Here is a 13,756-nt window from a genome sequence, read left to right on the forward strand (position 1 = left end):
GGTAGATGGTTCTAAGTAAGCAACAGTGATCAGGGAAGGCTTCATTCCGGGTGGTAGACTTGGAGTGAGGTGTTTTTGTTTTTTTAACATCCTTATTGGAGTATAATTGCTTTACAGTGTTGTGTTAATTTCTGCTGTATAATAAAGTGAATCAGCTATATGTATACATATATTCCTGTATCTCCTCCCTCTTGCATCTCCCTCCCACCCTCCCTATCCTGCCCCTCTACCACCCCTCTAGGTGGTCACAAAGCACCGAGCTGATCTCCCTGTGCTATGTGGCTGCTTCCCACTAGCTATTTATTTTACATTTGGTAGTGTGTATATGTCCATGCCACTCTCTCACTTCATCCCAGCTTACCCTTCCCCCTCCCTGTGTCCACAAGTCCATTCTCTACATCTGCATCTTTATTCCTGTCCTGCCCCTAGGTTCTTCAGAACCTTTTTTTTTTTTTTTTTTTAGATTCCATACATAGATGTTAGCATACAGTAGTTGTTTTTCACTTTCTGACTTACTTCACTCTGTGTGACAGGCTCTAGGTCCATCTACCTCACTACAGATAGCTCAATTTCATTTCTTTTTATGGCTGAGTAATATTCCATTGTATATATGTGCCACATCTTTATCCATTCATCTGTCGACGGACACTTAGGTTGCTTCCGTGTCGTGGCTATTGTAAATAAAGCTGCAGTGAACATTGTGGTACTTGACTGTTTTTGAATTACAGCTTTCTCAGGGTATATGCCCCGGAGTGGGATTGCTGGGTCGTATGGTAGTTCTATTTTTAGTTTTTTAAGGAACCTCCATCCTGTTCTCCATTGGAGTGAGGTTTTAAAGGGTGAATAGGGCTCAGGCAAAAGTAGTAATTGGGGCTTGAAATAAGCAAAGGCTGGGTGGTGGGAAATCGTGCTGGTGTGCAGGGACAACATTCTTGTTTCAGCCAGAGTAGGAAATGCATGTAGATTGGGAAAAGAGCTAGAAGCTGGGTAGTAGGGGCTAGATAATGAAGGGCTTTTACTACTAGGAGTTTGACCATTCCTCTGTAGGAATCTGAAGAGTTTGGGGGAAACAGGTGAGTACAGAAGGGCAAATACCAAACTAGAGACAGATTGACCAGTTAAGGGCCTCTTTTTTTGTCCAGTTGGAGATAACAAAGGCATGAACATTGATTGGGAAGGATGATTAAACATGGCTCTGGCTTTGCCTGGCTAAGAGCATGGCACACATTCCCACTGGCACATTTTCAAAGATCCTTTGTCTTTTGGCTTGGCTTGTCTGTGCCCCCAATTTAACTAATCCAGCCCAATTCCATAGCTGCTGCTGTTGATGTGTTTTGTGTTTTGTTTTTCACAGATTCACTTAAATCCACCTGTTTTTTTAAAAAAGAATTATTTATTTATTTATTTATTTATTTATTGGCTGTGTTGGGTCTTCGTTGCTGCACGCAGGCTTTCTCTAGTTGGGGCGAGTGAGGGGCTACTCTTCATTGCAGTGCACAGGCTTCTCATTGTGGTGGCTTCTCTTGTTGCGGAGCATGGGCTCTAGGCACGCAGGCTTCAGTAGTTGTGGCACACGGGCTCTAGAGCGCAGGCTCAGTAGTTGTGGCACACAGGCTAAGTTGCTCCGCGGCATGTGGCATCTTCCCGGACCAGGGCTCAAACCCACGTCCCCTGCTCCACCTATTCTTAAAGGTTCTGGTTAGCTCTTGCATGGATTATTAAATTTTCCTCTCAAACTGTCATTTCTCATGGTGCTCCTGTTCTTCTGCCTGGAATTAACACCTTCTCACTTGACAAATGGCCTACTCAAGTGGCAGTTGTCTTTCTGCTCCCTTCTTGAAGGCAGTGTTACTTAGTCATTTGCTGAATGTTTATTGAGCATCTGCTGTTTGCCAAGTACTGTTCTGGGCACTAGGAATATATCACTGAGCTGAACAGACAAGATCCCTTCTCTCATGGTGCTTAACACTGTTGTGAGGCAAGAAAGGCAAACGAGTACACTGTTTCATCCAAGATTTAAAAGTGTTTGAAGAAAATAAAATGGGAATGAGAGAGAGTAACTGGATGCCTAAATTGGGTGGTAAGAGAGACCTTTCTGAGGAAGGTAATCGTGTAATGCATTTATGGGTCTACATGACTCTTCCACTATACTGAGCCCTTAGTAGCACCTTGAGCTATTATCTATTCTTGGCTCTTAAATGATGAGTGACTAAATGAATTATATGGCTACTCCTCCCCTTTTCCAGTAGTCACTGCACTACCTGAAACTCTTCCTTAACTCTCAGATCAAATTACTTTAAGCCTTCTGCAGGTTGTCTCTGCAGCCAAGGTAAGAGAGATGCCGTCCTTACCCTAGAGAGGCTCCGAGTCTCTGGGCAGGAATGTGATAAAACTTGCTTTGGTTAGTATTCTGTGCACCTGGACAGAGAAATTAGGGTGTTTCCAGGGGAAGGCCACTCTCGGCAGCTTCCTTCCAGGTAGTTTAATTACCTTGATCTGTTCTCAGGAAAGCTGACTAGTAAAGCTATATTGGTCTATAAAACCAGACTCCAGTGTGTTAATTTATGATGAGAAATATGTCAGGTGCAGTAGACTGCCTCACTGGCCTTAGTGTGTTTTCTTCATGTAATCATATCACTTGGGAAGCTTAATTGAAGTCAAGAGATAGCTCCACATATCAGAATGAGGGGAGTTTAATTCTAGGGATGGAATGTTTACCAACATCAGATTACCCCTACCACAAGCCTGGCACAGCTTTCCTCCTCACTTCAGTTTGCTTCAGTGATTCCTGGTTCTGTTGCATCTTCGACTTGATATTTTGTCTACCCCCAAATGGCATGATTTTACTTTTTTTTTTTTTTTTGGCCACACCACGCTGCATGTGGGATCTTCGTTCCCCAACCAGGGGTGGAACCCACACCCCCTGCATTGGAAGCGCAGAGTCTTAACCACTGGACTGCCAAGGAAGTCCCTTTTTTACTTTCTTAAACAGTCACTCTGATTTCCATTATATTCCAGGCCTTGGGACCCATTACTTTCTCTTTCAGATTACTTTGCTTATTGCTTTTGTTGAAAGTATCCTATAGCTCTGGCTTGGGGGTGAGGTTGTGGGGTAAGTTTCCAAACTCACTGTCTTCCCCAAATGTGCTAGGATCTTCGGGCTACCCAGTTTATTCAAATCTGTGTGACAGTGGTATCAGATACAGACCTAAAGTTCCCAATATGCTAAATTATAGGTGGCCTACCTGTAGAAAGGCAGCGTTAAAAGCTTTTCTCGGGTTATGACTGAGGTGTGTAAACATGAGGAAATCCTATAGGTCAAGGACAGAAGTCCAGTGAATGGAGACCCAGGGGGACGTTAAATGGCCTGTGACCGTCCACGCAGCAGCTGAGGCTAGTTTTCAGAGGAGTGGGAATAGGGGCCTTCAATTAACATTGAGCCATCCTCTTATGCTTTGAAGATGGGAGCAAGGCTCTGTCGCGGAAGAACAGGTCGCTGGACCCCGCGGCGAACGCCTAGTCCTGTTCCACCGGGTCTCCGAGCTTCGGGTTCCCGAATACAGAATGAAGAAGGCGACAGCTCAGGCTTGCCTCTCTGCGCATAAAACCCTTTGATTTCGTTGTAAAACTACACTTCCACGTGAGGATCTTAGAACAAGGAAAATAAAAGATAAATGACGGGCGTTACAAGAGCTGGCAACTCGCCCCTGACGTCCGAGATACAACATTGGTAACGCAAAGCGCAGGAATCCAAGCGGGCGTCCGTTGTCAGAATAGCAACGGCGCAGGCTCCGTTCTGACGTAGGGTTTTCTGGGAATTGTAGTTTTCCCATCTTTGCGGGAGAGGAGACGACCTGTCACCGACATCTTTGCACAGCCGCGCCGACACCGGGGCTGAATGCACGGTCCAGTGGAGGGGGTCGGCGTATCAACAGTTAACAACATCTATAATAGGAAACAATATATAACAGGGCTGGTGGGACCTCAACAAAGGCCTAGTAAATGCTCAGGAATTCGGGAAGCTTTCACAGAAAACCGTGCGATAACCGATGCGGACGGATTATGCATTCGCCTGGTAGACAGTGGGAAGGTAGCAAGTGGGATCATTACAGGCAGAAGAAACTGCTCCTACAAAGTTTGTAAGCATGAGAGCAATTCTGGATGGCTGAGAACACGAGGGTATTGAGTAGGGGTTGGTGAACAATGGATCTGAAGATATAGAAATGGGAAGAAATCAGATCATGGTCTTGAATACCAAACCCAAGAATTTGGACATTTTCTTGAATACACCTCACACGCAGCCCAAGCAATAGGAATGACCCCCTCCTTTGCGTTCTCCCTTATTTTGTTCATCTTTGTTTTATCACTTACCACAGCACTCTGGCTGTGTCTTCATCCCAAGAGCTCAACAAGGATCATGGCCATGTGATAAGAGCTCAGGAAGTGTTTTTTGAATGATCAGATTTCAGTTTTTAGAAAATAAATTAGCAACATTAAGAAGAGAGGGTAAGGGCTTCCCTGGTGGCGCAGTGGTTGAGAGTCCGCCTGCTGATGCAGGGGACACGGGTTCGTGCCCCGGTCCGGGAAGATCCCACATGCCGCGGAGCGGCTGGGCCCGTGAGCCTGTGCGTCCAGAGCCTGTGCTCCGCAACGGGAGAGGCCACAACAGTGAGAGGCCCGCGTATCGCAAAAAAAAAAAAAAAAGAAGAGAGGGTAAGGAGAGCAAGGCTGGATGTAAAAAATCATCAGAGTTCAAAGTAAATTGCTTTTCCAGCCTGCAATTTTCCCTCCAACCAAGGGTTGAAATCTGGCAGCTCAAGGCCACTTCCATCCTGGGTTTTGTTTGGTCAGCGCTTTAAAAAAAAAAAGATTAATTGCCCCACATTTTTAAAGTGGAATGTTTCACACTTTAACAAAAGATTTCTGGCTTCTCTTGAAAAATTTGAAGACTTGACAAATTTGGGGCCCTGATTCTTGACAGCAACAGAATGGAGCTGAGTAGCTGCTGCCCCCTTTAGACAGGACATATGCTCTTCAGTTTGTCACATCCCCCAACACTCCTTCCATCCCTTAAACTGAGGCCAAGTACCAGCTACCATTTATCATGATGCTTTTGTTTTCATTTCTTTACAGTGAGCTAGCTCTCTTTGGCCTTGGAGGTGTTTAAGTTGCCCATCTTTGTGCTAATCTATCCTGCCTGGTATCCAAGGAGTGATTCAATGAAATTGGTATTTTTAGAAAGATTAGTCAGTGCAAAACAGACTGAAGTGAGGAGCCGGGAGGCAGAAAGGAAGAAAGAAATTGGAAATCTACTGAAGGAATATTTGAAAGAATTTGGCCAGTAATTAAATATTGGTTGAAAGATGAGGAAAAGGCAAAATACAACTTCAGAGTTTCCTACCTGAATGGCTGGGAAGATGATATCACCAACATAAGAAAGTGGGAGAAGTGGAAGGGGTGGTGGTGACCACTACCTTGCTACCTCTAGTATTTTGTGGGCAAGGGCCATGAGTTACCAATTCCATAATCCTCCAGGATCGTGCCGGGCATGCATCAGGCGCCCAGGAAATTCTAGTTGAACTGAAACTGATCTCAGGTCGGGTATACCTGATGAGGGGGGAAGGAAGGGAGAATTGGAATGCTGGAACAAAACCACAACGTTGTGGGACCTTAGGAATTCTCTCCAGAGTGGATGAACCCGGGGCTTGGGGACAGTTGATCCATTTTGGAGGAAAACCTATGCAAAAGTCCTGAAGCAGAGCAGGAATTTGGCATGCAGAAATGGAGACGGGATGGGGGGAATGGTGTCATTCCAGGAGAAGGGAGAAAAAAGAAAAAATCAAAGAGACTGGATGGCAGGACTTTTCCTGGAAGACACTGGAAGAGCAAGCTCTTGGTTGGAGCATTAGGCAGGGGATTTGGGACAATGAGGCTGGCAAGGTTGGAATGCCAGACTTCTCTAAACAGTTTTGAGAGCACATCACTTGAAAAGAAGTCTCCAGCCCCGAGCTGCTGCTGCTGCCCCCAGCTCCCCTGTGGCGGGGAGGGCACCAGGTCACTGCATCCAGAGGGGCCCAGAAGGGGAAGGAGGCATAGCCTCCACCGCAGCTTCTGCACCCACCATGCAGAGCATCAAGTGTGGGGTGGTAGGCGGTGGGGCTGTGGGCAAGACGTGCCAGCTTATATGCTACACAACCACCGCCTTCCCCAAGGAGTACCTCCCCACAGTGTTCGACAGTTATAGTGCCTGCAGGGCCGGCACATGGTGAACCTGCACCTGTGGGACACAGCGGGCCGGGAGGAGTAGGGCCGCCTCCACACACTCTCCTACCCTCAGACCAATATGTTTGTCATCTGTTTCTCCATTGCCAGTCCGCCCTCCTATGAGAATGTGTGGCACAAGTGGCATCCAGAGGTGTGCCACCACTGCCCCGATGTGCCCATCCTCCTGGTGGGCATCAAGAAGGACCTGAGAGCCCAGCCTGACCCCCTATGACGCCCGAAGGAGCAGGGCCAGGTGCTGGCCAAGCAGATCTATACTGTGCGCTACCTCGAGTACTTGGCCCTGCAGCAGGACGACGTCAAGGAACTGTTTGCTGAGGCTGTCCAGGCCGTGGTCAACCCCATGCCTAGCAAGCGTGGGTGGTCCTGTGTCCTCTTGTGACCCTGGCACTCAGCTTGCAGGCTGCCCCCGCCCCCCACCAGTTGTGCCTTTGTGCCTTGTCTGCCCCCAGCTGTGCCTTTACGACTAATTCTGGCACCCCTTGCCAAGGGGGCTCCCCGAAAGCCTTTTCTCCTTAAGGAGGCCCACAGGGAAAGGGGCTTTGGGCCCTGCCCCACTCTGCTTGGGAACACTAGGTATTCTCGAGAGCTCACCCAGGCCAAGGTCAGACCCCTCCCCAAGAAGCCAACCCAGTGCCCCCTCCCCACTTTCCTCTACTGACCAGTTGATCCAGCTTTCCACACAGATGTTACTGCCTACTGTGGTGACTTCTCTCAGGTTAGGAGCTCTCAGCCATCCCTAACCTCTCCCTTGCTGCTCTTCAAATTGCACCCCCTCAAGATACTCTCTCCCTTCCCCAGAGAAGGAACCACAGAATCCTAAGAAGATGAATGTGCCCTAACCTACCCACTCCCCGCCCCCGCCCCCGTGTGCTCAGGCCTTTTGCATCCACTGACCGACTCGGCCCCACCCCCACCCCCTCCGGGCTCCAGGGGGCCCCACCTACTCCTATAAGCATCAATAAAACCTCCTGTCTCCAGCGGAATAAAAAAGGAAAAGAAGTTCTCAGCCCAAACCCCTCCAAAATAAATATTTATTTACAAGTTATTTATATGTACAACTAATGTAATATTATGCTTTTTATAAACATTAACACACAAACAAGAAATTAAAAAACAAAAATTAGAAATATTCTAGTATTTTCTTCCCACTCCTGCAACGTATCATATCACACACTGCCTATGTCACCTCCCCACCAGCCCCTCCCCCCATCACTTCGGAGCCCCTGATGTAATCAAAGGGAGCCTTTGGAGTTTCTGAAACAGAGGAGGGGCATGGTCTCTGACACTTTCCCGAATCCGCAAAGTAAAAACAGACTGAGACATCAAAGAACTGCAATTGCCTTAGAGCGCTTTCCACGTGCCAGGAAACGCCTCAGTGCTTTAATATAACTCATTTAATCCCCAAAGCAACCCTACTCTGTACGTACCATTATTGTCTTTTAAGATATTTTTATCTTAAGATGAAACCGAGGCACAGTGAGGTTAAGAAACTTTGCCAGGCTGACACAGAAGTGGCGGAGCCAGAATTGGAACCCACCCTGGGTGGGTCCACACTCCATGAGCTTAACCGCTACTGGAGGGGGATGAGGGGGGCTCCCTTGGTTAAGTCCCTCACCAATCACTGCTGTCGTGAGAATCCAAGGTACAGCACGAGGAGGCAGCAAGAAATCACTAACCCCCGGGCCACCTCTCACTCAGTTATCTAGGCAAGGTCGGCTTACCCGCAGTCTCTGAAGGCCAACTCAGCCAGTCGCGCAGGCGCAGATCGACAGGCTTGGTTTCTATGGTTCCAGGGCGCGACTGCGGAAGGCAGGTCGGCTCCCGTCGTCGCGCTGCAAGCGTCGCGCTGCGGGCTTGCTTTGCGGCAGGCCTCGTTGTCGCCTGAGGATCTTCTAGTAGCTGCGATCAGGAAGGAGTCAAGGGCGCGGCTGCTGGAAGGTAGGGGCTGCGTTTGTTTGCGGGGCGATTGAGCCTAAGGAGCTTCCTTCCGAGATCTCTTTAACAGATTTCCTCTTGGCTTGCTGGGTGTCCGTTCGCCCTGGCCGTGTTTTCTGCTTTTCCAGGCCCCTTGGTCCACACAGCCAGTGTCATAGAAGCTTGTAGACCGCGCCTCTCTCGGCTCTCTTTCCAGGTTAACGTAGCTTTGTGACGGACTCATACTTTGGCCTTCTGTTTCTTAACCTGAAGTCCACGCTCCTTGTCCCGGCTTGCATGGCCCTGCGGGATTTGGGCCTCGTCAACCTCTTAAGCTCGTTTCGTTCTTCTTCTCGACATGCACTCTGCGCTCCAGCCACGTCTGGGTGCTCATTGTCCCCCAGACATACCCAGCATCTCCGGGTGTAACTCGTGCTGTGTGTGCCCTACTGGAATACTGTGCTCACGGAGCTTCACTTGGCAAGCGCAACCCATCTCAAAGGCATTTTCCAGTCTCCTGGGCAGAATTGGTGCTTCCTCCTTCGAGCTCTACCTCTTGTGCTCTTCCGTTGGGTTCCCGATTCCACGTGTGTGTCCCCATTTTAGTGCTTAGGTTGCACTGCTTTTCCTCCTCATCCCAGTGTCTGGAACGTTATTACTAAATAAATGACTGAAAGAATGGGTAGAAAATTTTTAGATTACATTCATTTGTAAATCTGCCACTCATAGGTAACAATTGACCCTTTTTGGTGCTTCCTTCCAGTCTTCTTTTGCATACAGTTTTTTTGGTGGGGCATTATTGTAATCCCCCCCTTTTTTTTCATTCACTATTCAAGTGTATATTTCATGTGTATTCTTTTCCCCTCATGTTCTACCAGATAGGTACCAGATTTGATTATCCATTTCTCTATTGTTGCACTTTAAAGTTGTTTGAAATTCTTTTTTTTTTTTTTCCCAACAGTTACTGAGCTCCTACCTGGTCACTGCCCTCAAGGCACTCATTGTTCAATGGGGGAGGCATTCATATAGATAGCGCATTACAGGGGTGTGCGAAGTACTATGAAAAGTCGATGATGCTGTGCTAACACAGGAGGGACATAACCATTTCAGGATGGCTTCTTAGAAGTGTCATCTAAATTATATGGATCGGAAAATGTAAAGAAATGTTTTCATGCTTGTGCTTTTTTGTTTATTTCAGTTATTTCTTCAGATCTATCTTAAAGAATTGGCATTACTGAGTCAAAATATAAACACTTTTTTTAGCTTTTGATAAAAATGACCTTATCAATATAGAGGATTTTAATGTATTGTTTTTTAGTTCTAGTTGTCTTTTCCTTGAGTTTTGTGAAAGCACAGAAATCGCTCATCTACCATAAACTGGAAGAACCTGTCTAATGAGAAAGTCTGGGGAGAAGTAGTTGGGAGGATAGTATAAAATATCTTTCTTGAGAGCTATGTATCTAAATTATTTCATTTTTCTCAGAAGTTTCTCATTTGATTGCAATTTTACGGCATACTTTCTTTCTTTTTCTTCCATTTCAGCCATGCCTTTCTTTGATGTGCAGAAAAGGCTGGGTCTTGACTTAGACCGCTGGATGACAATCCAGAGTGCCGAGCAGCCTCACAAGATTCCAGGTCGATGCCATGCTTTTGAAAAAGAATGGATAGAGTGTGCCCATGGTATTGGTGGTATTCGCGCGGAGAAAGAGTGCAAGATAGAATTTGATGATTTCGTAGAGTGTCTCCTTCGACAGAAGACGGTGAGGAAGTGATGGAGATAGGCACTGAATTACTTCCTCATTTCTTTGGGGCTACTTTTAAGTACTTTTAATTGGTCACTGGGCATTAGTTTGCCCAATGTGAATTGGCAAAACTTTTGTGGTGAAACTCCTTCCGTACTTAGGTACCATGTCAAGGAAGTTAAAAGCCTTCAGGTCTGAGAAGGGCCTCTTATTCCTCAGTGTTCTTCCTAATGTTCTCACATATTTTCCTTAGCATTGTACCCTGCTGCAGCCACCAGGTTAGAAATTTCATGTGTATATTTCCATTTTTGCGTAGACTATAAAGTAAAGAATACCAACCAGCATTGGGTGTTTGTCCTTGAAAATCTTTGGGTGAATATATTTCAACCCAATATATATATCCAACCCTCATTGGGGAAGAGATTAAAATCCTGTAGATCTATTACATTGAAACTGATAAAACAATCTCTGGATTGATTTCTACTCTGGGGAGGATGGAGGTGTTAATGAGATTGCTTTAGGTGAGCCTGACCAAAAATGCAGGGGGAAAAAAAAAGTTAATAGCATGGTGTCTGCTTCCTCATGAGTTGAATGAATTGCATAACGTGTAGGGCCCTGTTCTCCCTTAGAGAAGAAATCTTTGGTTGTGGGCCATCATTTTGCCTATTTCTGTGCTCCAGGTATAACAAATATAAATGTTTTTATTACTCTTAACTCCTTGGGGTTCAGGGATACAATTTAGATTTTCAGTTAGATGTTTCTCAAAGTTAGCTGTATCAAAATTTTAAAATTTCTTGTCTTTTATAATCTGCTCTTGGCATTTGGATTATGTGAAGCCAAATTTGGAAGGAATGAAGGGGTGTCAGGTAATAATTTTGTATTGATCTCTAAAGGAATATTGATCATTGAGTAATATTGTAGTATTACTGAGGGACAAGGAGTGGGTCATGGTTGGCCACCTACCAGCTATTCAGTTCATAATATGTCTTGTCTTCTGTGGGCCCCACTTATTACTTGCTCAGATTAAGACTTTACTCATTATGGAAAATTAACACCAAGAAGAGACAGTGTGATGAGGTGGGAAGAACATTAGATTGGGAGTTTGGAGAGCTTGATTTTTTTTTTTTTTTTTTTTTCTGGTACACAGGCCTCTCACTGCTGTGGCCTCTCCCGTCGCGGAGCACAGGCTCCGGACGCGCAGGCCCAGCGGCCATGGCCCACGGGCCCAGCCGCTCCGCGGCATGTGGGATGTTCCTGGACCGGGGCACGAACCCGTGTCCCCTCCATTGGCAGGCGGACTCTCAACCACTGCACCACCAGGGAAGCCCTGAAGAGCTTGATTTTGGTGCTGGTTTTGCCACCACTAGTTTCATGACTTTGAGCAAGTCATTTCTCTTCTAGTCTTGGTTTCCTTATCTGGAAATATAAAGTGGTTACGCTAAGGTCACTCCTCATCCTGTGAGTTTATGAATAGATATGTTACCATTTTGGAGGTCATCTAAGTGAAGAAGCTAGTGAATCAAGGAATTAGAATCAAGCAGTGTTCTAAGTTCTTAGAATGTAATAATGTATATATTTCTCACAATAATCTCCTGTGAGATGCATTACGTTTATTTTCCCCACTGTATGATTAACAAGTTGAAGCAGGGAAATATTAAGGCTATTACCTAAGGTCATATAGCCCAGTAAGAGGTGGAAATGGCATTTGAACCTGACAGTGCTGGTTCCAGACCCTGTGCTTGTATCCAGAACACCAAGTGGTGATTGGTTCTAGCTGGGAGAAAGATTTGACATATGATGGTGTAATAGCTCAGCCATGACTAGTCTGTTTAATAGAGAAATGTTAAGAATACAGTTTTTAAAATGGTTATTGTTTATATTAGTATTTAGGATACCTAGAGTTTGTTTTTTTTTTTTTCCTACTGAAGTTACATCCTAACTAATTCTTTAAAGTTCATGGGATGTTTAATTGAACAGACTACCTCTTCATACCTTTGTGAAAACCTAGTCATTCACTCAAAAAATATTTATTGGATCACCTATTCTGTCAGGAACTATTCCAGGTACCGGAAATATAGCAGTAAGCAAAAGTCTCTACCCTAATGGAGCTTATATGCAGGGCAGTGGGGCAGGGGTGGGGGTGACAGTGAGCAGTTGGATACAGAAAATTTACAAACAAGGGAAGATAGTGTGTCCAGTGTGGGTAAGTGCGGTGGTGAAAATAGGAGAAGGATAGGAAGCAGGAGAAGGCATGTATGCTCTTTTAAATAGAGTGCTACAAAAAGAGCTCAGTGATAGAAGACATTTGAGCAGAGACTTTGAGATAGTGAACCACATGCACATGAGGGAAGAATGTTCCGGGCAGAGGAAACAGCAAGTGGAAGGGTCTCTGAGCTGGAGCAGAGAGCCAGGGGAAGGGTATTAAGAGATAAAGTCAGAGACGTGGGCTTTTTAAGTCATTCCAGGGAAGGAGTCAGCTTTTCCTCTCAGTAAGATGAAAGCCATTGGGTTTTTTGTTTGTTTGTTTTGTGGTACACGGGCCTCTCACTGTTGTGGCCTCTCCCGTTGCGGAGCACAGGCTCCGGACGCGCAGGTTCAGTGGCCATGGCTCACGGGCCCAGCCGCTCCACAGCATGTGGGATCTTCCCAGACCGGGGCACAAACCTGTGTCCCCTGCATCGGCAGGCAGACTCTCAACCACTGCGCCACCAGGAAAGCCCAGCCATTGGGTTTTGAGCCACGGAATAGTGCAGTCAGGATTAGTAAGTCTGTTTTCCATGTCACAGAATCCATGAATTAGGGTTCTCACACAATCTTGAATAGCATGGCTTTCCTCTATTGGGAATGTCCTACTGAGGAGAAGAGGCAGAACTCAAGGCTCTGCCTATCCGAGTGACTGGTAGCTGAGCACATACCACGTCTTTCTTTCAGTGTGGTCCAGAGACCTCGTTTGGCTATTTCTGCTTCATTCATACCCAGTGAACAGTCACCAGCAGCAGTGCCACCTTCACATAGAGAGGTCAGGAATATATAAGCTGTGAGATGATCTCAGCTTTTAATATTTTAAAAGATTTTAATATGCACAAGTATACCTCTTAAAGCCTTTGGATCTGTACTGTTTCTGTAAATACCTGTATTCCTGTATATCATAGGAACATTTTAGTTATTAGTTTTCAAGGAGATATTATTATATATACTAGAAATTTATTTGTTAAAAGCTTGGGAAATTGGTTCTTTAAAGAAGGGATTTATCCCAGAGGCCCTCTGGGATGAAAGACTTCCATAGTTTAAAAATGAAACCAATTTTTTATTCAGCTTCTCCAGCCCTCACTTTCCAGTGCATATCTCCCCCAAGTTTAAATACTTTCTTCCTTTGACAGATGAAACGTCTGAGTGCCATCAAGAGGCAGCGGGATAAGCTAATAAAGGAAGGGAAGTACACACCTCCACCTCAGCACTTGGGCAAGGAGGATCCTCGGCCCTGAGCAGAGCAGCTGCTGGTGGCTGGAGGCCGATTTTCACGTTCTCTCTTCTCTGATGGAAACTTTACGTACTGAAAACCCTTTTGTGAAAGTGTCTAAAAATAAAGGATTGCTCTCTCCTATTTGTTCTATATTCTCTTGGATTATACTTCGCTATACTGAGGTTGCAACCTATTTTTTAAGTTTGAGAAAATGCGTTTATCTTAAAAATTATCATCTAGGGAATAATAAGCAGCATTTAACGAATGCTTGCTATGTAGGTACTTTAAATATGGTAACTCATTTAAGAAGTTGCAGTGTTCCTCAGTGTTTGATTCTGGTTTATTTTCTGTA

The 13,756-nt window shown here is 45.6% G+C and overlaps 1 protein-coding gene and 1 pseudogene across 2 annotated transcripts; both read left to right on the forward strand.

The window, feature by feature from the left end:
- Positions 1-6,057: 6,057 nt before the first annotated feature.
- Positions 6,058-6,664, forward strand: LOC307048076 (rho-related GTP-binding protein RhoG-like; annotated as a pseudogene). Its single transcript has one exon. The product of its transcript is annotated as a rho-related GTP-binding protein RhoG-like (transcript).
- A 1,490-nt stretch (positions 6,665-8,154) lies between these two features.
- On the forward strand, positions 8,155-13,545 carry NDUFS5 (NADH:ubiquinone oxidoreductase subunit S5). Its single transcript, XM_079728503.1, has 3 exons — positions 8,155-8,223; positions 9,742-9,959; positions 13,322-13,545. Exons 2-3 carry the CDS (start codon positions 9,744-9,746, stop codon positions 13,424-13,426), a joined length of 321 nt encoding a protein of 106 aa, XP_079584629.1. The 5' UTR covers positions 8,155-8,223; positions 9,742-9,743; the 3' UTR covers positions 13,427-13,545.
- Positions 13,546-13,756: the final 211 nt, after the last annotated feature.

The sequence above is a fragment of the Hyperoodon ampullatus genome (assembly GCF_949752795.1).
Source record: "Hyperoodon ampullatus genome assembly, chromosome: 2".
NCBI lineage: Eukaryota > Metazoa > Chordata > Mammalia > Artiodactyla > Ziphiidae > Hyperoodon > Hyperoodon ampullatus.